We start from the raw sequence: 27949 nt of genomic DNA, 5'->3' as shown, positions 1-27949 counted from the left end.
CCCGTTTCCTGGAGGGGCTGGGTGGGTACAGTGACACAGAAGGCAGTTGGTGGGGGGAGGTAGAGTCTCGCCAGCTGGTGGGAACTAGAGGCTACAATATCACTTTGTGATGGTTTTTCTCTTTCAAAGTGGCTCTGAACTTTAAAATTCTGGAGTGAGTGGGGAGGATGGTGGTGGCAATGAGTGGAGAATACAAAACGGGACATATACCTGAGCTCCGCCACCTGTGAGGGTGATCTAAAGATGCTGCTCAGGGTGACAAGCCGAAGGCACAGCAGCTCCAAGTCAAAGGGAGGTGGACCATGAGTGTAGCTGTGTTGCTACTGAGAAGTCCCTCTCTGCTGATCTTGAAGGGAATGGAAGAAATTGGTCCAATAGGACATAAAGTGTTGCTCCATTTTAGGGAGCAACAAGAAGGCAACCAGCAGCCTATGAGTTTACATAAATGATTTTATAGGTATTTATTTATATATATTTATACAGTCCAGAATGAACCTGAGAGTGACTGGATTTTGGATCGAGGTGGAAGACATCATCTCGTAAACTGCATGACCAACATAACTCAGTCAGAAGATCTAACTTCCTGTGTCTCTGCATGGCCACTGTAGTAGGAACTGACAACCATGTGGGTTACTTGCAGTCCAAGTCTCCATTTATGGCTTCTGTCTCCTTTTGTGAAGATGGAATACAAATGGGACCACCTAAAGCACAACTGTGAAGACCTCCTTCTTTGGCAGCTTCCCATGTTTCCTGCTTAAGCTTATTCCCTTGCTTGAGAGAATTCCAGGACTTTCCTGCTGGTATTCAGTTTAGCTCTCTCTTGATAGGGCTCCATGTTAGGAATTTTTATCCTGTTCCTATCATTACCTCAAAGAAGAGAAGGACTGAGGAATGGAAACTGAGAAATGGACTTGCCACAAGATTAAAGGAGCTGACATTCCCCAATCAGAGGACATTTATTGTGAAGTTACTATGTACTGTGCACTGTTCTCGGTGCTTTCAGATGTGTTTCAGGGGACTGTGCCCTTAAATTAGTCAAGCGATTCAATCACTTGTTTTCAATCTATTCTCAACAGGACGCTACATAAGAGATATGAAGTGAGAGTCGAATTTGTTTACTTAGAGTCAATTGTTCACTTAGAGACAATTGTTCTACTATTTATTGAGAAGTCTATGTTTTATTTTTTGCTGATCTTCTGTACCAACCTGGCCATAAATCAAGTCTTCATGAATGTGTGATTCTGGATCTGGACTCTCTATTCTGTTTCATTGGTCTGTTTATCTACCGTTGTGCTAATGCCATGCCATCTTAAATACTACAGCCTGATAAGAAGTCTTGATATCTAGCAAGGTAAGATTAAAAAAAAATCAGTCAGAGTAAACTGTGGTAACAAAGTCCCACAGATTATCAGTGTCTTACTATGATAAAGACTCATTTCTTGTTCATGCTTCATGTTCATTACGGGTAGACCAGAAGCTGGGTTGTGCCTGGTCATCACTCTGGAGGGGGATTCCTGGAGCACGCACTCTCTGCAACACTGTCTTTTGCTATGATGGGGAAGAGAGAGGATGGCAAAATCATGCACTGGGTCTTAAAATTGCCACCCAGAGGTAAACACTTCTCCTCCTATTTCTTTGTCAAAAGCACATGGTAATACCAAATTACAAGGGATCAGGAAAGTACAATCTTGCCTAGAACGAAAATCAAAAATATTTGGCAATCACATTAATGGCTACTGTAATCCCCTACTTTTTCTTTTTCAGGAACGCTGGCTACTGTTAGTCCTTTGTCATCCAATTACCTTTTAAAATCAGCTTGGTACATTAAACCAAGCAACCAACCAATAAACTAAAATTAAGAAATCAAATCCAAAAAATCCCATTGTGAATTTTTCATTGAGATTGTATTGATTCTACAGATAAATTTGGGGAGAATGGACATCTTTACTATTGAGTCTTCCAAACTTAAACATGGCATATTTATCCAATTATTTAGTTCTACCTTAATATACTTCAGTGAAGTTTTATCATTTTCTCCCTAAAAGAATCTTACACATCTTTTTTGGTAAAATTTGTTTCTAGATATTTTATATTATTAGATGTTAATGTAAGTAACATATTTATGGTTGCATTTTCTAAGTATATGTATAGAAATGCTTCTCATTATATTTGTTGATTCTTCTCTCCAAACCTCCTAAACTTTGTTTTTAATTTTCATTTTTTTGTAGGTTCTTTTGAATTTTCTACAAGACAATTATATTTATCTACAAATAAAAAGTTTTCTTTCTTCATTTCCATTGCTTAGACTTTGTCCCCCCTGCCTTTCTGTAGTGGCCAGAACATCTAAGATACCATTGACTAGAGGTAGCTCCAGTGAGCACCCATATCTTTTTCCTTATCTTAAAGGAAACGTTTTTGGTATTTCATTGTAATTGTGATATTTTAAACTTTTTTGGGGGTAGGAGGTTTTCATCAGGTTAAGGATGTCCTCTTTAGTTTTATCATAAATGGATTTGGGATTTTACATGACTCTTTTTCTACGTCTTTTGTGGTCTGTAGTTTCTCTATAACATGTCAGTGCAGATTTCCTCTCATTTATTCTGTTTGGGATTCATTGGGTTTCTTGATTCTGTGGATTGGTATATTTCATTATTTCTGGAAAATTTTCATTTATTATTTATTCAGATAATTCTTTGTCTTATTTCTTCTTTTCTGGAACCCTGATTAAACATATAACTCTATCTTTCACATTTTTTAACCTCATCCATATTTTCCATCTTTTTCTTTTTGTGCTAAATTCTTATTAATTTCTTCACTATTTTTTTTAGTTCATGAATTCTCTTATCTGCAGTTAAGCTGGTCCTATAATTTTCAAATTCCATTTACATTTCTAGAAGTTCTATTTTTTTTTTTTAAACAATATGCTTGGTCACTTTTTATAGTCCTTTACTCTCTATTCTATTTTTAATCCCTTCTTTTACTTCCTCAAAACATAATAGGCATAGATTAGAAAATTCTTGATTTAAAAATTGCAATATCAGAGGATACTGTGAATTAATTCTGCTGTTTTCTATTTTGGACTGCTGTTGCTCAGAATGCTCTGATTCCTGTTTCTGTTTTTTATTTTCTTGACTGTGTAACTTTATCTGTGGGAATTTCTCTGGACCCTCCATTCAGCAATTACTTAATAACAGTAATTTTCCTTATGGTCCTCAGAGTTATTTTTAGTTCACCATTGTATTGAGGTATAATCCTTTGGGGTTCCAATTTCATTGGGGTTCTCTAGTATCCCTAATATGGGATTTGTCTATAGTCCCCTGAGCCACTTAAAGCTGTGAAAATAGAAATTTAAGTTCACCACATTCTGCATATTTTCTCAAAAAGAAAAGCTGGTTTAATGCGCTATATACCATCTTGGTTCATGCCTCCACTTAGTTTTTTGTCTAATATTCTTTACCTTTTAATCAGTTAATTCATATATTTAAGAAAGTGTTTCTCAGATGTTTTCCAACATCTTTAGTTTTCAGTGTGTCAGTCAGTGTACCAGTCGGGAACCTTGCCAGAAATGAAAGGCCTTTTTAATCATTACCATTAATAAAACGGATACTTTGTCTTCTCCTTCTAAGAATTCAGTTACATGTATATTAGGCCACATATATATTAGATCACAGTCTAATGATCCATTCTGGTGTTTGTTTTCCTTCACTTTTCTTTCTCAGTGCTTTAGTTTGGATATTTTTTATTGATCTGTTTTCAAGTTTGTTGATTCTTCCCTCAGTTTTATCCAGTCTGCTGATGAGCCCAGCAAGGAAATTCTCCATCTCTGATGTTGTATTTTTTATTTTAGTATTTGCATTTGATTCCATTTTATAGTTTTCATCTTTCTGTTGATATTCTCCTGTTCATGTATATAGACCCATTTTCCCACTAGAATTTAACCTATTAATCACAGTTATGTTAAAGTTCCTCTCTGATATTCCAACATCTGAGTTATCTCTTTTGTCTGGTTTTCTTAATTGCTTTAACTCTTGACAATGAGTCTTTCTTGCATTTTTGGGTGTGTCTTGTAATTTTTTAAATTGAATACTGGACATTGTGTGTGGAAGAATAGTAGAGATTATTCCCAGAGTAGAAGGGGATCAGTGTTTTGCTCTGTGACTATGATTTAGCTTCTCTGAGCCTCAAACTTGTTATCAGCAAAATGTGAATAAGCCCCAACTTCATAGATATATTATGTGAAATACATAAAACATAAATGTAAAATAGTATTATCATTTGTTTGGTGATAGATCTTTAATGAGGCAACTGGATTTTACATACTTGATTTTTTCCCCAAATGGTGACTTTTTTGTGCGAATTAAAAAAAATTTAACCTCCTTAAACATTCTAATAATATAAAAATGTACCCATTAGAAAGCCAGATGCCTCCGTACATCCACCTACGACTGTACTACAGTCGTGTACAGCTCTGCTCCTTCAATGAGGAACTTAACGAAATAGTGGTCACTGTACTTAATGTTCGTCAATACACGCATAAAAGCCAGAGGTCTTCCAAAGCTTTATCCAGTATTTACTTTCAAAGTAGAAACAGTATTTTTAATATGTGGTGTGAAAAAATTCCCCCACTGTGATCTCTTCCACTGGCTGATTCTTTGTGGGGGTGGGGCTTATTCCTTACACTAGGAACAGAGAATTTGGAAAGTATCAAGAAAGATGATATCAGAAAGTATGAAAAAGTGCTGTGCTTTGTAAATGATCACATAAAATTGTTAGGTGAAGCAGGGCTTCTTGAAGCTGCAGACCCAGGATTCCTGGCCAGAAAGGACAAAAGTGGCTTCTCTCTTGCTCTTGCTAAGACCTGGGCAGCATTTCTTCCATGTCTGCAATGACATAAGAGACAACAGCCCAAACAGCAGCGGCAACATTCATCTGCTTTGGATCCATGACAGTCATGGTGTCTCCATGGGAGTGATGGAAGGAGAAATATTTATATAGGTCATCAAGTAGACTGGCTCCTGGGGAAAAAAGAGGAAGAATTCTTAGTGAAGTTTTTTTTTTTTTTTTTTTTTTTTTTGCGGTACGCGGGCCTCTCACTGTTGTGGCCTCACCCGTTGCAGACCACAGGCTCCGGATGCGCAGGCTCAGCGGCCATGGCTCACGGGCCCAGCCGCTCCGCGGCATGTGGGATCTTCCCGGACCGGGGCACGGACCCGTGTCCCCTGCATCAGCAGGCGGACTCTCAACCACTGCGCCACCAGGGAAGCCCTTAGTTAAGTATTTTGACAGGCATTGCTCAATAGCGGCTCAGAAACCGCTGCCCCCTTCCCTGCTCCTATTATACAGGCTGCGATGGCAAAATAATGATGTTCCCAGCCTCTCTTGCAGCAAGAAATGGCCATGTGACACTGTTCTGACTACTAGGATATGAAGTGGCAGGCGGTGGGTGAGTTCTAGGAAAGCCTTTACTTGGCTGACAAGAGTCAGTAAAATGCCCTCATGCCAAATTAGATGAGAAGTTTGGAACTGCAGAGGGCAAAAAGCCCACACACTAAAAATGGCAGAGTGGAAAGACAGAAGGAGCCTGGATTTAGAAAATATTGCAAGCCCATTGAAAAAGCTCTACACTGCCTTCTTCTGGACTTCCTGCTACCCAAAGGAAAATAAACTTTATTAGAAAAGCAAGTGATACAATACCCTCTTTATTTATAAAGAGACAGTATTTTTTTGTATTAGCAGAGTGCAAATTTTTTACCTCCCTGGATACAAAAGAAAGTCAGTACTCTTCTGCTCAAGTTTTTCTTCTCAAATCATTCATTTGCTTCCAATAACATTTCCCAGCAACCTCCAAGGGCACCAGCAGGAGTCTCTGCCCCACTTAAAAGCCTTCTTGTCACTCTAGTGAAGCTTTTCTCTAGTTTCAGCCGTGGATCAGAGCCTTGAGGTACCTTCATACCTCCTAGTCATCCTTTAGAACCTACTTGGCCCATTCTGTGGGTTCCAACTGCAGTTCCTTAGCCTCTGGACTAATTTATTTATTTACTTACCATTTTATTATGAAATATAGTATCATACATACATAAGATTGTAGGGAACATAATGTATATTATAAACGGTGACAAGATAAGAGTTCATGTATGTCCACGATTCAAAGCAAGAATATCACCAGTACCTTTGAAGCCCATTTATGAGCTCCCTCCCACCCACCCCAGCCCACCCCACCCCACCCCACCCATGGATCCTTTCCTCCCTCCAGAGGAGGGAGGTGCCCACTATCCTGTTCTGCTTGGGTATTAACCACTCATTGCTTTTCTTTTTTTATTTTTATTTTTTTTCCTTTTTTTATTTTATTTATATATATATATATATATATTTTTTATTAGTTTCTGCTTTATAACAAAGTGAATCAGTCATACATATACATCTGTTCCCACATCCCTTCCCTCATGCATCTCCCTCCCTCCCACCCTCCCCATCCCACCCCTCCAGGCGGCCACAAAGCACCGAGCTGATCTCCCTGTGCTCTGCGGCTGCTTCCCACTATCTATCTACCTTACGTTTGGTAGTGTATATATGTCCATGCCTCTCTTTCGCTTTATCACAGCTTACCCTTCCCCCTCCCCATATCCTCAAGTCCATTCTCAAGTAGGTCTGTGTCTTTATTCCCGTTTTACCCCTAGGTTCTTCATGACATTTTTTTTTAATTCCATATATATGTGTTAGCATACGGTATTTGTCTTTCTCTTTCTGACTTACTTCACTCTGTATGACAGACTCTAGGTCTATCCACCTCATTACAAATAGCTCAGTTTTGTTTCTTTTTATGGCTGAGTAATATTCCATTGTATATATGTGCCACATCTTCTTTATCCATTCATCCGATGATGGACACTTAGGTTGTTTCCAGCTCTGGGCTATTGTGGATAGAGCTGCAATGAACATTTTGGTACATGTCTCTTTTTGAATTATGGTTTTCTCAGGGGATATGCCTAGTAGTGGGATTGCTGAGTCATATGGTAGTTCTATTTTTAGTTTTTTAAGGAACCTCCATACCGTTCTCCATAGTGGCTGTACCAATTCACATTCCCACCAGCAGTGCAAGAGTGTTCCCTTTTCTCCACACCCTCTCCAGCATTTATTGTTTCTAGATTTCTTGATGATGGCCATTCTGACTGGTGTGAGATGATATCTCATTGTAGTTTTGATTTGCATTTCTCTAATGATTAATGATGTGGAGCATTCTTTCACGTGTTTCTTGGCAGTCTGTATATCTTCTTTGGAGAAATGCCTATTTAAATCTTCTGCCCATTTTTAGATTGGGTTGTTTGTTTTTTTGCTATTGAGCTGCATGAGCTGTTTATAAATTTTGGAGATTAATCCTTTGTCAGTTGCTTCATTTGCAAATATTTTCTCCCATTCTGAGGGTTGTCTTTAGGTCTTGTTTATGGTTTCCTTTGCTGTGCAAAAGCTTTGAAGTTTCATTAGGTCCCATTTGTTTATCTTTGTTTTTATTTCCATTTCTCTAGGAGGTGGGTCCAAAAGGATCTTGCTGTGATTTATGTCATAGAGTGTTCTACCTATGTTTTCCTCTAAGAGTTTGAGAGTTTCTGGCCTTACATTTAGGTCTTTAATCCATTTTGAGCTTATTTTTGTGTATGGTGTTAGGGAATGATCTAATCTCAAACTTTTACATGTCCCTGTCCAGTTTTCCCAGCACCACTTATTGAAGAGGCTGTCCTTTCTCCACTGTACATTCCTGCCTCCTTTATCAAAGATAAGTTGGCCATATGTGCACGGGTTTATCTCTGGGCTTTCTATCCTGATCCACTGATCTATCTTTCTGTTTTTATGCCAGTAACACACTGTCTTAATTACTGTAGCTTTGTAGTATAGTCTGAAGTCAGGGAGCCTGATTCCTCCAGCTCCGTTTTCCGTTCTCAAGATTGCTTTGGCTATTCGGGGTCTTTTGTTTTTCCAAACAAATTTTGAAATGTTTTGTTCTAGTTCTGTGAAAAATGCCAGTGGTAGTTTGATAGGGATTGCATTGAATCTGTAGATTGCTTTGGGTAGTAGAGTCATTTTCACAATATTGATTCTTCCAATCCAGGAGCATGGTATATCTCTCCATCTATTTGTATGATCTTTAATTTCTTTCATCAGTGTCTTATAATTTTCTGCATACAGGTCTTTTGTCTCCTTAGGTAGGTTTATTCCTAGATATTTTATTCTTTTTGTTGCAATGGTAAATGGGAGTGTTTTCTTGATTTCATTTTCAGATTTTTCATCATTAGTGTACAGGAATGCCAGAGACTTCTGTACATTAATTTTGTATCCTGCTACTTTACCAAATTCATTGATTAGCTCTAATAGTTTTTCGGTAGCATCTTTAGGATTCTCTGTGTATAGTATCATGTCATCTGCAAACAGTGACAGCTTTACTTCTTCTTTTCCAATTTGGATTCCTTTTATTTCCTTTTCTTCTCTGATTGCTGTGGCTAAAACTTCCAAAACTCGGTTGAATAAGAGTGGTGAGAGTGGGCAGCCTTGTCTTGTTCCTGATCTTAGTGGAAATGGTTTCAGTTTTTCACCATTGAGGACAATGTTGGCTGTGGGTTTGTCATATATGGCCTTTATTATGTTGAGGAAAGTTCCCTCTATGCCTACTTTCTGCAGGGTTTTTATCATAAATGGGTGTTGAATTTTGTCGAAAGTTTTCTCTGCATCTATTGAGATGATCATATGGTTTTTCTCCTTCAACTTGATAATATGGTGTATCACATTGATTGATTTGCGTATATTGAAGAATCCTTGCATTCCTGGAATAAACCCCACTTGGTCATGGTGTATGATCCTTTTAATGTGCTGTTGGATTCTGTTTGCTAGTATTTTGTTGAGGATTTTTGCATCTGTGTTCATCAGTGATATTGGCCTGTAGTTTTCTTTCTTTGTGACATCCTTGCCTGGTTTTGGTATCAAGGTGATGGTGGCCTTGTAGAATGGGTTTGGGAGTGTTCCTTCCTCTGATATTGTTTGGAAGAGTTTGAGAAGGATGGGTGTTAGCTCCTCTCTAAATGTTTGATAGAATTTGCCTGTGAAGCCATCTGGTCCTGGGCTTTTGTTTGATGGAAGATTTTTAATCACAGTTTCAATTTCAGTGCTTGTGATTGGTCTATTCCTATTTTCTATTTCTTCCTGATTCAGTCTTGGCAGGTTGTGCATTTCTAAGTATTTGTCCATTTCTTCCAGGTTGTCCATTTTATTGGCATAGAGTTGCTTATAGTAATCTCTCATGATCTTTTGTATTTCTGCAGTGTCAGTTGTTACTTCTCCTTTTTCATTTCTAATTCTATTGATTTGAGTCTTCTCCCTTCTTTTCTTGATGAGTCTGGCTAATGGTTTGTCAATTTTGTTTATCTTCTCAAAGAACCAGCTTTTAGTTTGGTTGATCATTGCTATCGTTTCCTTCATTTCTTTTTCATTTATTTCTGATCTGATCTTTATGATTTCTTTCCTTCTGCTAACTTTGGGGGTTTTTTGTTCTTCTTTCTCTAATTGCTTTAGGTGCAGGGTCAGGTTGTTTACTTGAAATGTTTCCTGTTTCTTAAGGTGGGATTGTATTGCTCTAAACTTCCCCCTTAGAACTGCTTTTGCTGCGTCCCATAGGTTTTGGGTCGTCGTGTCTCCATTGTCATTTGTTTCTAGGTATTTTTTTATTTCCTCTTTGATTTCTTCAGTGATCACTTCGTTATTGAGTAGTGTATTGTTTAGCCTCCATGTGTTTGTATTTTTTACAGATCTTTTCCTGTAATTGATGTCTAGTCTCATAGCATTGTGGTCGGAAAAGATACTTGATACAATTTCAATTTTCTTAAATTTACCAAGGCTTGATTTGTGACCCAAGATATGATCTATCCTGGAGAATGTTCCATGAGCACTTGAGAAAAATATGTATTCTGTTGTTTTTTGATGGAATGTCCTATAAATATCAACTAAGTCCATCTTGTTTAATGTATCATTTAAAGCTTGTGTTTCCTTATTTATTTTCATTTTGGATGATTTGTCCATTGGTGAAAGTGGGGTGTTAAAGTCCCCTACTATGATTGTGTTACTGTCGATTTCCCCTTTTATGGCTGTTAGCATTTGCCTTATGTATTGAGGTGCTCCTATGTTGGGTGCATAAATATTTACAATTGTTATATCTTCTTCTTGGATCGATCCCTTTATCATTATGTAGTGTCCCTCTTTTTCTCTTCTAATAGTCTTTATTTTAAAGTCTATTTTGTCTGATATAAGAATTGCTACTCCAGCTTTCTTTTGATTTCCATTTGCATGGAATATCTTTTTCCATCCCCTTACTTTCAATCTGTATGTGTCTCTAGGTCTGAAGTGGGTCTCTTGTAGACAGCATATATATGGGTCTTGTTTTTGTATCCATTCAGCCACTCTGTGTCTTTTGGTGGGAGCATTTAGTCCATTTACATTTAAAGTAATTATTGATATGTATGTTCCTATTCCCATTTCCTTAATTGCTTTGGGTTCGTTATTGTAGGTCTTTTCCTTCTGTTGTGTTTCTTGCCTAGAGAAGTTCCTTTAGCATTTGTTGTAAAGCTGGTTTGGTGGTGCTGAACTCTCTCAGCTTTTGCTTGTCTGTAAACGTTTTAATTTCTCCATCAAATCTGAATGAGATCCTTGCTGGGTAGAGTAATCTTGGTTGCAGGTTTCTCTCCTTCATCACTTTAATTATGTCCTGCCACTCCCTTCTGGCTTGTAGAGTTTCTGCTGAGAGATCAGCTGTTAACCTGATGGGGATTCCCTTGTGTGTTATTTGTTGTTTTTCCCTTGCTGCTTTTAATATGATTTCTTTGTGTTTAATTTTTGACAGTTTGATTAATATGTGTCTTGGTTTATTTCTCCTTGGGTTTATTCTGTATGGGACTCTCTGTGCCTCCTGGACTTGATTAACTATTTCCTTTCCCATATTAGGGAAGTTTTCAACTATAATCTCTTCAAATATTTTCTCAGTCCCTTTCTTTTTCTCTTCTTCTTCTGGAACCCCTATAATTCGAATGTTGGTGCGTTTAATGTTGTCCCAGAGGTCTCTGAGACTGTCTTCTGTTCTTTTCATTCTTTTTTCTTTATTTTGCTCTGCAGCAGTTATTTCCACTATTTTATCTTCCACCTCACTTATCCGCTCTTCTGCCTCAGTTATTCTGCTATTGATCTCATCTAGAGTATTTTTCATTTCATTTATTGTGTTTTGAATCGATGCTTGATTCATCTTTAGTTCTTCTAGGTCCTTGTTAACTGTTTCTTGCATTTTGTCTATTCTATTTCCGAGATTATGGATCTTGGAAATAGAATCTTGGATCAGCTTTACTATCATTATTCTGAATTCTTTTTCAGGTAGACTGCCTATTACCTCTTCATTTGTTAGGTCTGGTAGGTTTTTATCTTGCTCCTTCACCTGCTGTGTGTTTTTCTGTCTTCTCATTTTGCTTCTGTTACTGTGTTTGGGGTCTCCTTTTTGTAGGCTGCAGATTCGTAGTTCCCGTTGTTTTTGGTGTCTGTCCCCAGTGGCTAAGGTTGTTTCAGTATGTTGTGTAGGCTTCCTGGTGGGGGGGACTAATGCCTGTGTTCTGGTGGTTGAGGCTTTATCTTGTCTTTCTGGTGGACAGGTCCACGTCTGGTGGTGTGTTTTGGGGTGCCTATGGCCTTATTATGTTTTTAGGTAGCCTCTCTGCTAATGGGTGGGGTTGTGTTCCTGTCTTGCTAGTTGTTTGGCATAGGGTGACCAGCACTGTAGCTTGCTGGTCGTTGACTGAAGCTGGGTGCTGGTGTTGAGATGGAGATCTCTGGGAGATTTTCGCTGCTTGATGTTATGTGGAGCTGGGAGGTCTCTTGTGGACCCGTGTCCTGAAGTTGGCTCTCCCACTTCAGAGGCACAGCACTGACTCCTGGCTGCAGCACCAAGAGCCTTTCATCCACCCGGCTCAGAATAACAGGGAGAAAAAGCAGAAAGAAAGAATTAGTAGAAGAAAGAAAGAGAGAGGGAAAGAAAGGAAGAAGGGAAGAAAGGAAGGAAGGAAGGAAGAAAGAAGGAAAGGAGGGAGGGAGGGAGGAAGAATGGAAAGAGAGAAGGAAAGAAAGGAGGGAGGGAGGGAGGAATGAAAGCAAAAGGAAGAGTGAATGGAAGAAGGGAGGGAGGGAGGAAGGAAAGAAAGAAAGAAAGACAGGAGGCAGGGAGGGAGGAAGGAAAGAAAAAGAAAGTGGAAAGAAGAAGGGAGGGAGGGAGGGAGGAAAGAAAAAGAAAGAAGGAAAGGAGGAGCGGAGGGAGGGAGGGAGGAAGGGAAGGTAGGAAAAAAAAGAAAGAGCAGGTAAAGTAAAATAGAATAAAGTATGAAATATAGTAGCGTTATTAAAATTAAAAAGTAATTATTGGAAAAAAAAACGGACCGATAGAACCCTGGGACATATGGTGGAAGCAAAGCTATACAGAGAAAATCTTACACAGAAGATTACACATACACATTCACAAAAAGAGAGCAGGTGGAAAAATCAAAAATCTTGCTCTCCAAGTCCACCTCCTCAATTTGGGATAATTCGTTGTAAAAAGATGAAAAGGGCGAGAAGTCTGAAATCTTGCTAAGTCCACCTCCTTAATTTGGGATAATTCGTTGTAAAAAGAGGAAAAGGGGGGAAAGTCTTAAATCTTGTCCTCAAAGTCCACTTCCTCAATTTGGGATGATTCGCTGTCCATTCATGCACTCCACAGACGCAGGGCACATCAAATGGACCGTGGAGCTTTAATCCGCTGCCTCCGAGGCTGCACAGAGAGATTTCCCTATCTCTGCTCTCACAGCTCCCGGGTCTCAGCCTTGGACCTGGCCCCGCCTCTGCGCGTAGGTTGCCGGAGGGCATCCGTTCTTTGCTCAGACAGGACGGGTTTAAAGGAGCCGCTGATTCGGGGGCTCTGGCTCACTCAGGCAGAGGGGAGGGAGGGGCGCGCAGTGTGGGGCGGGCCTGCGGTGGCAGAGGCCGGCGTGACGTTGCAGCAGCACGTGGCGCTCTGTGCGCTTTCCCGGGAAAGCCGTCCCCGGGTCCCGGGACCCCGGCAGTGGCGGGGTGCACAGGCCCCCCGGAAGGCGGGGCGGACAGTGACCCTCGCTCGCACACAGGCCCCGCGGTGGCGGCGGCGGCGGCGGCGGCGGCAGCGGCGGCGGCGGCAGCCCCAGCGTCCCACGCCCGTCTCCGAGGTCCGCGCCTTACCCGCGGCTCGCGCCTGTCTCCGGCGCTTCCCCAAGCAGCCCTCTTAATGCCCTCTCCTCGCGCACCAGGAAACAAAAGGGAAAAAAGTCTCTTGCCTCTTCGGCAGCTCCAGACCCTTTCCCCGGACTCCCTCCGGGCTAGCCGTGGTGCACTAACCCCTTCAGGCTCTCTTCCTGCCGCCAGCCCCAGTCCTCTCCCTGCGCTCCCCATTGCTTTTCTTTATAGTTTTACCAAATAAATATAATCAACACTCTCTAGGGTCTAAATGTAGGAGTGGAATTGCTGGGCTATAGAGCCACATGTGTGTTTAATTTCATCATGCACTTCCAAGATGTTTTCCTTTTCAGTTTATCCTCCCATTATCAGTATATGAGTCTTTCTCTTGTTTCACATCCTCTCTAGCACTTGGTGTTGTCAGGCTAAGTTTTGCTCATCTGCTAGGTGTGAAATATTACCTCATAAGGTTTTAATTTTTTTAATTATTAATGAGACTGAGCATGTTTTCACATATGCATTTTTTGTCATTTATGTTTTCTCTTTTGGAAAATGCCTGTTCATGCCCCTTGCCCATTTTTGAATTGATTTGTCTTTTCTTATTGATTTGTAGGCATTCTTGATATATTTTAGATACCAATCTTTTGTTGGTGGTTGGTTTCTATAAATCACTTCCCAGTTTGTGGCTCTTTTCACTCTGTTTATCATGCATTTAGATGAATAGATGTTCTTACTTTTAATATAATTGAATTTATGAATCCTTTCCTTTATGATTTTTATTTTTTATATCTTGTTTAAGAAATTCTCCCTACCCTTATATCACAAAAATAGTCTCTGGGGTCTTATTTTAAAACTTTTAAAGTTTTGCTTTTCATTTTTAAGTTCTTTATTCATTTAGAATTGGAATTCATTTTGGTGTAGGGTAGGCTTCTATTTTTATTTTTAGTTGTTCCAGCAAAATTTGACTAATACATCCTCTTTCCCCACTGGTCTGCAGTATCAATTTTGGCATATATCACATTTCCTTGTTGCTTTGTTTGGGGGCTTTCTAATTCTGTTCCAGTGGTCTGTTTGTCTATTCCCAAAACAATATCACAGTATCTTAACTACCATTGCATTCTAATTCTTGTTATCTGGCAGGGCAAGTTCCCTCACTTTCTCTTTCTTCTCCTTCGGGAATATCTTACTAATCTTGACTGTTTGCTCTTTCAGATAAAGTTTAGGATCATTTTTAAATTGTATGAAAAATATTTTTGGATTTTGATGGGAATTGTGTTAATCTACGTATCAATTTGGGGAGAACTAGCATCTTTATATTAGGATACTGTGTTTTTATCCATGAAAATGGTGTGTTGATATGTTTCTATTTATTAAGTCTTCTGTAATGTCTTTGAAGTTTTGTAATACAGTTTGGCATGCCTTTTGTTAGTTTTCTTTCCTCCATGGCTTATACTTTTTGTTGCAACTGTAAATTATACATTTTTAAAAATTTGCATTTTCTGCTTGTGGCTTTCCATTTTTAGTATCAAGGATATATATCTGATTCATAAAATGGGCAAGTGATCCTTCTTTTTCTATACTCTGGAATAGTTTGTGTAAGATTAGAATGATTCATTTCCTGGTCATTTTGTAGAACTCCTTACAAAACCATCTAGGTCTGACAGTTTCTTTATGGTAAGCATTTTAACTAATGATTCAATTCCTATCCTGGTTATTGGGTTATTCAGGTTTTATGTTTCTTCTTGAATTAACTTTGGAAATTACACTTTTCTAGGAATGTGTGAGTTTTTCCAAATATTCAAAATAATCAGCATAAAGTTGTCAGTAATATCCTGTTTTTACCTTTGTTTATGTCTGTAGCACCTATAGGGAGTACGCTTTTTCATTCCTGATACTGGTTATTAGAGTCATCTCTCTTTTTTGTTCATCAATCTTGCCAGCAGTTTGTCAGCTATGTTACGCTTTCAAAAAAAAAAAAAAAGAGAGAGAGAGACAATCTTTATTAATACGTAGTCATCCTTGCCATTTGTAGTAGTGCTTTTGGTCTTGAAGTCTAGTTTTACCTAATATTTAATATAGCTATATCTCCTTTTTTTAACCTCATTCTTCGTATGTCTCTTCCCATTAATTTACTTGCAATCTGCCTCTGTCCTTATTATTATAGGGGTTTCTCTTACGGATAGTTTAAAGTTGAATTCTTAAAATCTAGTCTAACAATCTTTGATTTTTAACTGGAAATTATAATTCATTTATGTAGCTTGTGATTATTGTTAAATTGGACTCATTTATATCATCTTAGTTTTTGCTTCCTATTTGTTCATTTGTTTTCTAAGTTTGTTTTTTTCCTTTTCTTTCTTGCTCTCCTTTGTGTTGATTTTTTCCCCCTCCTATCATTCCTTCCCCCACCCCAACTCTACTCATTTGGAAGTTACACACTTTATTTCAGTTCTCTCAGTGGAGACCTCAGATGATTGATATGGCTTACATATTTATTTAAAGTTAATCAATACCTTATATAAGGACACTAGGGCCCCAAATTTTGTCTCCTGTCCCAGACACACTCACACTTCATTAAAACCCATGCTCTAGGAGAACAGGGATCGGCAGATACCCTTAGACAAAGGCTCTGGAGTTTTCTTAACTCTTACAGATTCTCACTTCATCATTTTTCACCCCTGATGAATTCCCTTACTTTGCCTTACTAAGCCATGCATTATAGAAAGAGTTATTGTTTTATCCAACAATTATTTTTGGCAGGGGGAGCTAAGTGTCTGAGAACTTCTGGCCTACCACATTGCCAGAGTTCTCTTCTCCCAATCCTCTACTTCCTGCTCTTTGTTCCTGAGCCCTCTGTTGCCTCAGGATGCTGTCCAGATTTTCTCTACACCGACCCAAGTTTTAAAAACTTTGTACCAAGGTTTTCCCCTACTTATCTCCCCAAACTCCTTGCTCTGGAGTAGGACATGGATTTCCCTCCATTCATTCATATTTCACACTGAGTTCAGCCATGTTGCTATCAAACACAACACAAGCCAGTGATGCAAAACAAACATATAAAAGAAAGCTCAACTCTCAACCCTGACAATTAATGACTCCAATGCCTGTCAGCAAATATCCAAAACAGGGTGTATTAGGTTGATAACACCTATCAAACCCTTCACCTGTGTTGAGGCGGCTTCTTCCTCTTCAGTGATGTTTCTTTTTCAACTAGTAAAACATGTTTTCTGTTGTGCTGATAGCTCTGAAAGGGTGGGATCTCACCATTATCCAGCCTAATAATGTACAACCTTCAGTGGGTGGGCTGGAGCTGAGGTTCATAAGTGTTCAGAAAGTTCAATCCAATTCAACTGGACAAATACTTGAGTTCCTACAACATTCTAGGCAGTGGGCTAAGACATAAAGGTGAAAAAGACAGTCTCTGCTCTCAAAAGCTTATTCTGCTCTAGAGGCAGAGAAAATGTGTCCACAAATAATAATAACACAATCAGAATGCACTGAGTGCTATGGGCAAAGGACAAAAAATAGTGGATACCTTATGTAGTTGAATGACCCAATCTGATCCCTAGACTAGGTCCCCTTGTTGTGTGCTCTCCATACTTCTCCTATCATAATCTTCACCATTCTTTGTTATAACTGTTTGTTTCACATTTGTTTTCCCCACTATATTGTAATTTCCCTGAAGGCAAGGCCACTGTTTTTTGTTCTCCACTTTTGTCACCAATGCCTATAACGTAACACCAAACAGATGAGGAATGTGAATTTGTTGAATGAATGAATGAAATCAGAAAAGTGTATAAGTGAACTGAGCCTTGGGGGTGCTGTATCAGTCAGAGTCCTTGTAGGAAACAGATGGGACACTCCAAGAAGATAACTTGGAAAATTTAATGAAAGGATTATTTACAAAGAGTGGTCAGGGTTAAATAAAACCAATAAGGGATGCTAAAGGAGAAGCAAGGGAGGCCATTTCCACCCCTAGGCCTAAAAGAGCAGAGAAGAAAGCAGCTGTAGCTGCAGTTGTATCTGTTGGAGAGGGACACCAGAGGAGCTGTGGTTGTTTGAAGCCAGGGAATCAGTCCCCTGCTGGTGCCTTTCATATCCTACAGGTCTCCCTTGGCCAAACCCAATCATAAGCCAGAGGGCAGCCCATAACCGTTAGCCTCCAACGGCACAGCATAGGGTAGAGAAAGGTGAGGATTGATAAGGAGTGGTACAAGAGAATATCTAGCACAAGTACTTAGGCTGTCAACAGACAGAGATGGGGACATGGATATTCCAGGTGAATAGAACATGTGAGCATTCCAGTTTGGGCGATGTATGGGTAACTTGGGTTAATTACAGGCAGAGAAAGTTGGCAACTAACGTTATCTTTGAAAGTTCCTAAATAAGGCTGAAAATAGACTGAACACAGTTCATAAGTGGGAAGCCTTTGGGGGCCAGTGGGCAGGAAGGTGGGGAGACGGGAGCTGCACCTTAGGGAGACATTCCAGAAAAATGTGGAGGTAGAATTCTGTAAACAATCGTGGTGGTGAGGAGATGCCTAGGAAGGAAGTACAGTTTGGGGGACAGGTGACAAAGACCAGGGCCAGGTGATGATAACCCAGCCTCTGAGATTCTCTGGAAAGCATGTGGACAAAGATAACCAAACTTCCAGTGAAAAGCCCAGTGGTCCATTTTTAAACCGGAAGACACTTTACGCCATGAACTCACAGCACAACCCGAGAGAGACAAATCTGTGTGTTTACTTTGGTAGGAGCTAGAAGCATTTTAACAGAAACCATGACATTTTAGAACTAGTTGAAGCTGGTGAGGAACATGTGCTCTCTGGATCCCAGAGAGCATCAGCTGGATGTCAAATTCATCCACAAGTTAAGGACAAAGTCAAGGAGTTCAAAGAATGGAAGTCACTGAGGGCAGATAGGAGATGAATCAGAATTGTGGATTTCAAGAAACAGAAAAGGACATTTAATTCCAAGAGACAAAGTGCAGCTTGTTAGGGGCTGATTTCCTCCCATTTATAGTTTCCTAAAGACACAGCATGGTGGCTGACAGACAAGGCTCCAAATTCCATATTGAAAAAATAGAAGCGAGAAATATTTGTGCATGCCCTCTTCAAGGCCTCTGAAATTCCCTGTCTCAGACTGAAAGAAACTGACTGCCAGATGGCTGGGAATTTGGCTGCCTCCCTTTAAAACTAGTGACTTAAGGAAAGCATTTCCTTAGAGATCATCTAAGTTCCCATGAACACTTTACGAAACTGAAACAACTCCAGAAGAGCTGGTACCACCAATGAGAACAGATAACCACAGGAGATAGTAGAGCAGGCCTGCTGGCAGCCTTACAGCTTTGTCTCTGCAGTTCCAAGGAGATATTTTGTCAGTGACAGTCACTGATCGAAAAGACCAGCACTGAGGGAGAGCCTGCATTGCAATTTCTGAGAGCACATGACATCACAAGGCGGGGGGCGGCGGAGGAAATGTTAACTGTCCTTAGGGATAAATTGCACAGTATCTTCTGACAGGTATATGAGCTCTGAACAGGGAATCAAATCAAATGATTTTTAGAAGGTGAAAGCTGGTAGGAAGGAGCCTGCTCTGAAGGCTAATATTCACCCCTTGGAAACAAATTACAGCATGATTAGGACAGTCCACCTTCAGAAAATTAGTTCTAAGGGAGGTTTGGAATTTAAGGATGTGAAGACATATCCTTGAGCTTGTCAGTCAAGGAGAAATTGGGCCTAGACGGGGAGATACAGCTGAGAGAACATAGGGGTTAGAGTCAGATAGGACCAAGCTCCAATTCAAACTCCTCTGCTTAATATCTGGGTGAATTTGGGAGAATCACATAAGGCCACCCAGCCTCAGTTTCCTCATGAATGAGTGAGGGCTAATGATACCCGAGTTCAAGATGCTGGTGAGGATGAGTAAGCACTCAGTTAATACTTTACTATAAGATATTATGTATCCACAAGGTTAACCCAGTATATCCACAACAGCATGATCAATTAAATACAACTTGAAGGATTTAAAATTCTTATTTAATAAATCAAAGTTCTGATGATTGTTCTTAAAGATGGAACAGTTGGACCATGAGGTCTATTCTATGTGACCCCCGCCTTGACCCATGTTTGGATTATTTTTCCTTCTCATCCTTCTCTTCCCCCCTCTTCTCTCTCCACTCTGAATCCTATTTTTTTCTTTTGTAAATATTCATCTCACAAAATATTTTCCAGCTGTGTGACTGGGTGAAGATGGTCCAATGACTATGGTAAGAAATACCTGACCTGCCCCATACTGTTCACAGAAGATTCCAATCTTCACAGAAAGATCCCCATAATGACCGCAGTCTGTGCAGGATATCAGAACAAGATTAAGTGAATACCTACTAATTCCTGAAGAGATGGGTGGATAAATACACAAAGATTCTCATAGCCCCCTCTTATTGTAGGTTGACTCTCATTCATATGTAATCAGTGGGTTTTCATGTACACAAATTAAGCAATTCACGTTATGAGAAGATTTTGAAAGACATTTGAAAGCTTTGAGAATTTAAATTCAAGTCTGTTATTTCCGTGCATACATTGGCTGCCGCAATGTTTCACGAAGGATGCACTCACAGGCAAGCAGCTGCAGAAAATCCATTTGTCCTTTATAAACAGATCTTGCACAGTCTGGGGTATGCAATTTAATTACAATGTAATGTATTACAGACATTTCCTGATCATAATAATTATGAGGTTAGAGAAGAAGGTTATGGTCTTAACTTATTCCCTGCGAGAAAACTTAGTCTCCCTAGGATATATAAAATAAAAAATTACATTTAAAGTTTAATTAGAATAACTATTTCTTTCAGCAACATTGTCAAATGAAAAAGCATTATTACCAAAACAATTAGAAAATCAATTCAAGGAATTTGCAGACATTTAATCTCTCTTTTCAAAAGGGGCAGTTTTATCCCTACTATATTAAATCTCATTGAAAAGTAGAGTGAGATGCAGCTAATTAATAGCTTCCTAACCCATAGCTCTCCAGAAGAGAAAGCAACTTATAAGAGGGAAAGGAAAGAACAGTAAAACAAAGGAAAGGAAAGGACAGACAGGACATGGAAAAACCTCCCAGATCAAAACTCCATGAAAAGTATTATAAGTTTAGTTTCTAAATTCTCACCCAAGAATCTCCAAGCCTGTGCTGAAAAGTTTCAGGTATGCCACTAAGGCCTCGCACCTTCCATCTCTTTGGAAAACTTGGATTGTTGGCTGGGATAATTTTGACCACAGAACATGGGTCAACACCAACACATCTGGAGGACCTCCAGTTCACATGTACCTAAACTCTGTGATAATGAATCATCTTTCCATAAAGTTGAAGAACCGTACACCTGTAATAAGACTAATTAATTACTGCTACAGGAAGATGGTACTACAGACTCTCCAAATGTGGGAATAACAGGAACAATACTATTTGTTGACAGCCTCCTGTGTGCCTAGGGCTTCTTGGAGATGATTTCATTTAATTTTCCAAGTGACCCCATGAGGGAGTGATCATTATGTGTCATTAACAGATGGAAAATGGATTTGAGTAACTAAAGTCACACAGCCAAAGCAGTAGAGATAGGAGTCAACGCCAGCTGTGTCTGATCTAAAAACCATGTTCCTAACCAGTTTTCTGAGCCTTCTCTCCCTGCCTTAAAGCAGGACATCTGTAACAGCTTTTTCCCCAGTGGCGAACTGTGTGCGTTGTTTGCTCCACTCGCAGCTCTGGTCCCCCATCCTTACTTTGCTTCATGACAAGAAGATGGAAATTCAAACTGGAGGTATCCTGGGCCATGAACTAGAGTGAAGACATAATCATATTCAGACAGTGGGCTCAGGCAGCCTGGGACTACCTATCAGAAGATGGATAGCAGAGCCTCTCCTGACACCAAGCCCCCTGCTCTTGCTGGGCCACACACTGCAAGCCTGCCAATCCTCCTAAGAGCTTGCAACTGTCCCATCTAAAACCCACCCCTCCCCTCTAATCATTTGTTATCCTCTTACCCTGCTTCTTCCCCGCCCCTACCTTTCACAGCACTCTTCTACTACCTAAAATGATATTATTCTTGTAATGATTTCATTATTTGCTGCTTGTCTTTCCCACTAGAAGGGACCTTGTCTTTTTCACTCTACTCCCCAAAGTCTGGCAGGCAGTAGATGCTCAATAAATGTTTGTTGAATCACTGTATGGATAAATGAATGAATTGTTAAATATCTAATGGGGCAAAAGCAGGGCTAAATACTGGCTTCATTCTCCCTCCTTATAGCAATTTTGCTAAGTAAATCCTATTTTCTGGGGATTCTTCTCTCAGCTGCTGCCTTGGGGAATGATAAGAAGATTCTTGTTACCAAAAACATGGGATATTTCACATATAAGCTGAGATCTAAACACTCCATTATGTACTACTCAATATGTCCCTCTACTTTTCACCACTGTTATGGAAATTATCCACAACTTGAAAATAAGGCAGCACATCCTTTCAATGTCATTCAGGGCAAAGTCCATGCAAATATTCTCTAGGACAACGTACTTAGTTTGACTCACTGCTTACTACTGATTAAAGGTCCCAGACTTAGTGACATTATATGTTAACTCATAGATATTTAGTCTATTTCATTTTTTCTAGATGAAAATTATTTCTGTCCCATAGAACAGTTGTTTCCAAAGGTTACAGTTTATTGGCCTCTGAGACATTAACCAGTTAAGCAGTTTTAATCTAACCTAGCAATCTTAGTTAATATTTATTACATTACATAAACTCAGATTCTCAAATGCTCTTTGAATTGGTGTGAATATCTTACTGATTCCCATATAAATGAATGAATTGAATAAAATCTTTGACATGTGTTCACTTTTTATTTGCATGAGAATCATGATTTCAGCTTTTAAAAACTATAATTTAATACCACCCATCTACAACCTTAAAGGAATAATCACATTCATGTTGCTTCTCAAAAGTTCAGCGACGGGCTTCCCTGGTGGTGCAGTGGTTGAGAGTCCGCCTGCCGATGCAGGGGACACGGGTTTGTGCCCCGGTCCGGGAAGATCCCACATGCCATGGAGTGGCTGGGCCCGTGAGCCATGGCCGCTGAGGCTGCGCGTCCGGAGCCTGTGCTCTGCAACGGGAGAGGCCACAGCAATGAGAGGCCCGTGTACCGCAAAAAAAAAAAAAAAAAGTTCAGCGACTCACGGTCCCCATCCATGATATTACCCACGATTACCCTAAAAGCACTGAGAAAACTGGTCACCAACATAAGGGCTGGTCTTCTGCCTTCTCCCTTTAGGGTAGTGGATGGTCCCCAATTATGAGGAGGATTGGGGGGAAAATAAAAACAAATTTTATACACACACACAAATATAAATGAATGTGTATATGTCTATATGTATCTCTCTCTCTATATATATATATATAAACATACATATGTGCATCTGTGTGTATATAAGCTTGGACTTGTCTTCAACACGTACTCACCCCTTAATACCCTAATTTCTACCCTGACCTGCCTCACACCTTCCCCATGAGAGTCATGATTTTGCCTTTCAGAAAATTATAACTTAATACCGCCCACCTATAAACCTTAAAAGTACAATCACATTCATATATGATTGGTTCCTTATCTTTGAGTTTATAATTTTATGTGTGTGCATGTGTAGTCATAGCTTCCATATGTAGCTATAAAGAAACATCTATACCACTCTCTCCTTCTACCTTGTTTTGTAACTCAAACTAATATTGACACTTCTTCTGAGGGGGAATTTTGAATCTTACTCATGTTTATATGTCAGTCCCAATTTATAATTCTCCCTTTGTCCATACAGAAATTGTTGCCCACTCTTCTTTCATGGCCTGTTGTCAATAAAGCTCCCACCTATCCGAGACAGCCTGACTCCTTGTAAAGGCCTTTCAGCAGTTCTCTCCATACCTGGGGAATGATGCTCCTAAGAAAACATCAGTAAAAACTATCTCTGACAGAGCACACTGTGAGAACATTCAATGCATATGGGTCTTCAGACTTGGAAAGACTCTAAAGATGTTTCCACAGTGAAGTTTATAATGAAAGCCTTAAAATCAACATGGTTTTCTATAATTGTGTTCAAATGGACAGATTTTGATTTCTGGCTACAGATACATAAAGGTTACAAAGCTGCTGTGAGTGGAAGATGGATGTTAGTATTGATAGATATAAACCTTTGTGTCTGTTTGCCACCTCCCATTCTGTTGGCAAGCAGACACAAAGGAATGAGACAAGTTGGAAGTACTATACATGGACATGCTGTTCGAAAGACCTACTTCCTCTACTTAATTATGAATAATTCTGGAAGGCTGATTGGCAGGTGCATTGCAGGAATGCCTGAGTGTCATGGTGGAGCTGGAGAGAGCCACTGCAAATGACTATGGTATTGGAGGCCAACAGGTCGATAGGAAGATGTCCATCCATGAGAGAGGTTGCAAGGGAGACTCTATGAACCTCTGACTAGTGATTCTCACTGCCACATAGCCAAGCTGTGATTTATAAAATTTATTTTAAAAAAGGTTTATTATTAAGCACTTAAGCTCATAGTCTATAGGGAAAAAAGATCATAGTTTTTTTTATAAAAGGAAGAGTTGGCTTGTTTTCACAATCTTTACAATCTTTAAAAAGGTTTAAAAAAGTTGTAAGCAAGGAGAAGGGGGTATTTTACCCATTCAAAGAAACACTGATAAAACTATACTGACAATCAAAAAGGTTGAGTTGCTATTGGATGGAAGGAAATGTTTTGCTGTGGATAGAGAACTAACTGTCTATGAGACAAAGAACAGAAACAGAGGGTATTTCTCTAGAAGGCAGTCCACCTGAGGATTGGTATCACTATTTGGAACTGAAATCAGTCTTGAGACCCTGCAATGGCCCTTCCAGTTACACTGTGGATCTCCATTACCCTCTCTCCATCCCCCCCCCCACTCCCCAGTAGGTAGGACAGGCTAAAATTGTCCTTTTAAAAGGATCTAGCTAAATTCACAGCTGATTAAGCCATACTAGGTTACAAAGAGAAATGGGATTGTTATAGACTGTGCACCTAAAATCTTAGGGATCATGTCAAGGTGGACAGCCAAGTCCTCCACAAAATGGCTTTGGGGGCCATTGACAGCAGTAGAATTATGGGCTAGATGGACCAAGAGTCTGCACCAAGATAGGCTTCTTCATTTCTGGATATGACAGCGTGAAGGTCACAGGAAGCTGTATCATAGAAAATAGTGAACATAAAGAAGAAAGTACAATTACTACAAAAAAAAAATCCCATCTGAAAAGATATAGCATTAAAAATATAATAAAAGGTAATAATAATGAATAACATGTAATCATGGCCAGAAAAATGAGGATGGTGCCGTGTGAATCAACTTAGAGGCAGCTCAGGACATTGAAGAAAATTGATCTGGGAGTGATGAAGAAAATTGATCTGGGAGTGAGTGTCTCTAGACTCCTTTCAATTCTTTATTGTTTGTTTGTGTGTCAGATAGCAAGGATTTATCCAAAATAAGTGTGTCCATGCTTTTGTGTAAGTCAGTGGGTTACAAGAAGATCACAAACTATTTGGCTAAAGCTGCAAAGTATTAGTCAAATTTCCTCCACGGCAGCTTCTGAGGAAAGAACTACAAGGAAAATAGAAACATGGTGAATAGTACTGGCTTCAAACCATAATCCTGAAAATGAAACAGGTAAAGTTAGAGGTTGACACTGGTGAAAAATTTGGTGAATGTTGGCTCAGTTATTCTAATATGCTTTCATTTTATTTATGCAAATAACCTCTTTCTTGGTCACCTGGCAGGTTCCCATTTGGCAGCTAAATGCAGCCCCATTAATTGACTATCTGCTAAAGGGACGCAATTTTTTTTTTAAACACAAAACCTTTTAAAATTTAGCCTTCTAAAAGTCGTTATGCAGTGAGGGGAAAAAAAGTGAGCTAAACATGCAAAGCTTTGTGGATTCCAAAGCAAAGGAAACAAATGTATAAGAAGGAGACTGGGAAATGAATATGCTTTTAATGCAAACACACATTTCACTTAAAGTAAAACATCAGTTCAAGGAATATCCATTAAATGTCAATGCTCATGAAAAGATCCTGGCCCATAGCTATCAATTTATAGGGAATCTACAAGGCTGAGATGTTAATTTAACATTTAAACGTAGCTAAATTCCCAATGCTATTATGGTTCACCCTCATTAATGTAATTCTTAGGACAATCTTTATAATGAAGAAACAGTGAATATTCTCAGTAGCCACTCAAAATATAATTACAGTACTTTTGATTAAATGCTTCTGTGGTGAGATAAACTGCAATTTATACGTTTCTGTGGGTTCTTTAAAAAAAAAAGTCTGATGATGATAAAGGAGGCTAATGCTACTTTGTGGGGCAACATGTCATTAGCTGTTCCATCATTTATACTCAAACTCCGGCATCCTGGGGCAAGGTAAATGGTGCTTGAGATTTGCTGCTACAGACCCTGAAGTAGTTTCCAGTGCAGAGTTTATAAGTGATACCAGGAGTCCTGCTGTTTCACCTCTTGAGTCATTTTTCTTAAAGTCTTTAGAATTCTTGACAAAAGGTGGAAAGAAAAGAATGCTGTCCTTTACTAACTAATTAAACTAGTAAGAAGACCTCAATATGAAGGACAGGGAACATGAAGCATGAATTATTTCTTTGTTAATTTCATACAGCTGAGAAACAATCTTCCAGTTGCTGTAAAGATGCTCAGTAGGATCACAGTTACACTTCCAATGTACAAACCTTGACTTCATTGCTGCACAGCAAGGCAGCCACTTAGGGGTTCTGTCAAACGTGACCTGTATATAAGGTTTTTGGAAAGGAGATCATATTCATTCATCTGAAATCTACTGAGCTCCTACTAAGTGCCAAGTACCTTGATAGGCCCTGGGCAAAAAATGATGGGTATAACTTACAGATGTCTGCTGTCGTGGAATTTCATAGAACTTTCAATGTAGTAGAATACACCTCCGTAGAAATGAGGTTGACTGGAAAATAAAGTATTACATCCAAAACTTCTTGGGACTCTACAGATAAAACTTAAAAAGGAGAAAGACTCATTCTCCCCAAGTTTCTGATTTTAACGCAGTAAAGATTGTTCATGGGTGTGTTAGAAGGTGGCACAGGCTGTTTTGCTCTGGGCATGGTACAGAGACTGGAGATGGTACTCCTACTTATTGTCTCTGGATAACTGGCAATGTACAAGGACATATTGCTTAATGATGGCCATTTTCATAGCCAGGATTTACTAAGTACTTTCTGTGTATCATGGCCTTAACTAAACATGCATGATCTTATCAAATCCTCATGATGGTTCTCTAATTATTATTCTTCTCATTTTACAGATGAGTAAACTTAGACTTAAAGGTTATAATGACAATGGTAAGCAAAGGAGTCTGATGAGAGGATGTGCAGAACTTGTGCTGAATTCATTCCTTCATCTTAAGGATGAAGGTCCTCAGGAGTGGGTAGTCTTGCCCTCACAGAGTGGAGTGAAAGGGCAATTCTATGAATCTGCCATCCTCAGGTGATTCATGCCCACATCACCACCATCTTTTCTTTCCATGGAACTTCTCACATGAACCCGTGTTTTTGGAAACTCCTATTAGATTTCATAATAGAATATCTGGTTTGTACATTTCCAAAATTATATTCTTCCCTTGCTTATAATTCAACCTCACATTCTTGGTAACAGGCATTGAATCCCACTCTGTTGGTTTAGGGCGAAACCCACTCTATCTGCGGTCAGTGGATTGTCAGGATGGCTACTGTCCCTCTTAATTTTTATTTTTTATTATTTTTTAAAATTTTTTGCGGTATGCAGGCCTCTCACTGTTGTGGCCTCTCCCATTGTGGAGCACAGGCTCCGGACGCGCAGACTCAGCGGCCATGACTCACGAGCCCAGCCGCTCCGCAGCATGTGGGATCTTGCTGGACCGGGGAACGAACCCGTGTCCCCTGCATCAGCAGGCGGGCTCTCAACCACTGCGCCACCAGGGAAGCCCCCTCTTAATTTTTAGAATCTCTTGTCTCTATGGAGAAACACTGCATCCCCTTGGAAGCTTTCTTTTTTTTTTTTTTTTTTTTTTTTGCGTTACATGGGCCTCTCACTGTTGTGGCCTCTCCCGTTGCGGAGCACAGGCTCCGGATGCGCAGGCTCAACAGCCATGGCTCACGGGCCCAGCTGCTCCGCGGCATGTGGGATCTTCCCAGACCGGGGCACGAACCCGTGTCCCCTGCATCGGCAGGCGGACTCTCAACCACTGCGCCACCAGGGAAGCCCGGAAGCTTTCTTTTTACATAAAGCAGAGCTGGGAAAGAACTTCTCTAATCCAAACATCACCTGACGTTTGAATCACTTTACAACATTTCTAATATACAGTTGTTTAGTCTTCTCTTAAACACCTCTATTGACAGGAAACTCGGGACTTTCCAAAGTAGCCCATCCCAATTGCTCTCCAGTAATACGTTCATTCAACATTAACTACATTCACAAAATGAGCTGTGGGGAAAGTTTCAAGTAAAGAACTGTTATAGTTGTACCAAGCTCCTGCCCTTTATGAGGCCAACTAGGGGAGCTAAGAAATGCACACCAAGAGCTAAAACATGAGATCCAAAGTTCTGTAAAAGCTCAGGG

General features: G+C 39.7%; 1 protein-coding gene across 1 annotated transcript in view; it reads right to left on the bottom strand.

Moving 5' to 3' along the window:
* Positions 1–3727: 3727 nt before the first annotated feature.
* CPQ (carboxypeptidase Q) overlaps positions 3728–27949 on the bottom strand; it is a 513729-nt gene continuing 489507 nt past the window's right edge. Inside the window, exon 8 of the mRNA XM_081258893.1 lies at positions 3728–5015. Coding sequence (XP_081115019.1) covers positions 4852–5015 — 164 coding nt within the window. The 3' untranslated portion in view covers positions 3728–4851. The remainder of the gene's footprint in view (positions 5016–27949) is intronic.

Source organism: Mesoplodon bidens (assembly GCF_964165515.1).
Source record: "Mesoplodon bidens genome assembly, chromosome: 16".
Lineage (NCBI taxonomy): Eukaryota > Metazoa > Chordata > Mammalia > Artiodactyla > Ziphiidae > Mesoplodon > Mesoplodon bidens.
The sequence above is the reverse complement of the archived record's forward strand: the minus strand, read 5'-3'. Positions and strand labels throughout refer to the sequence as shown.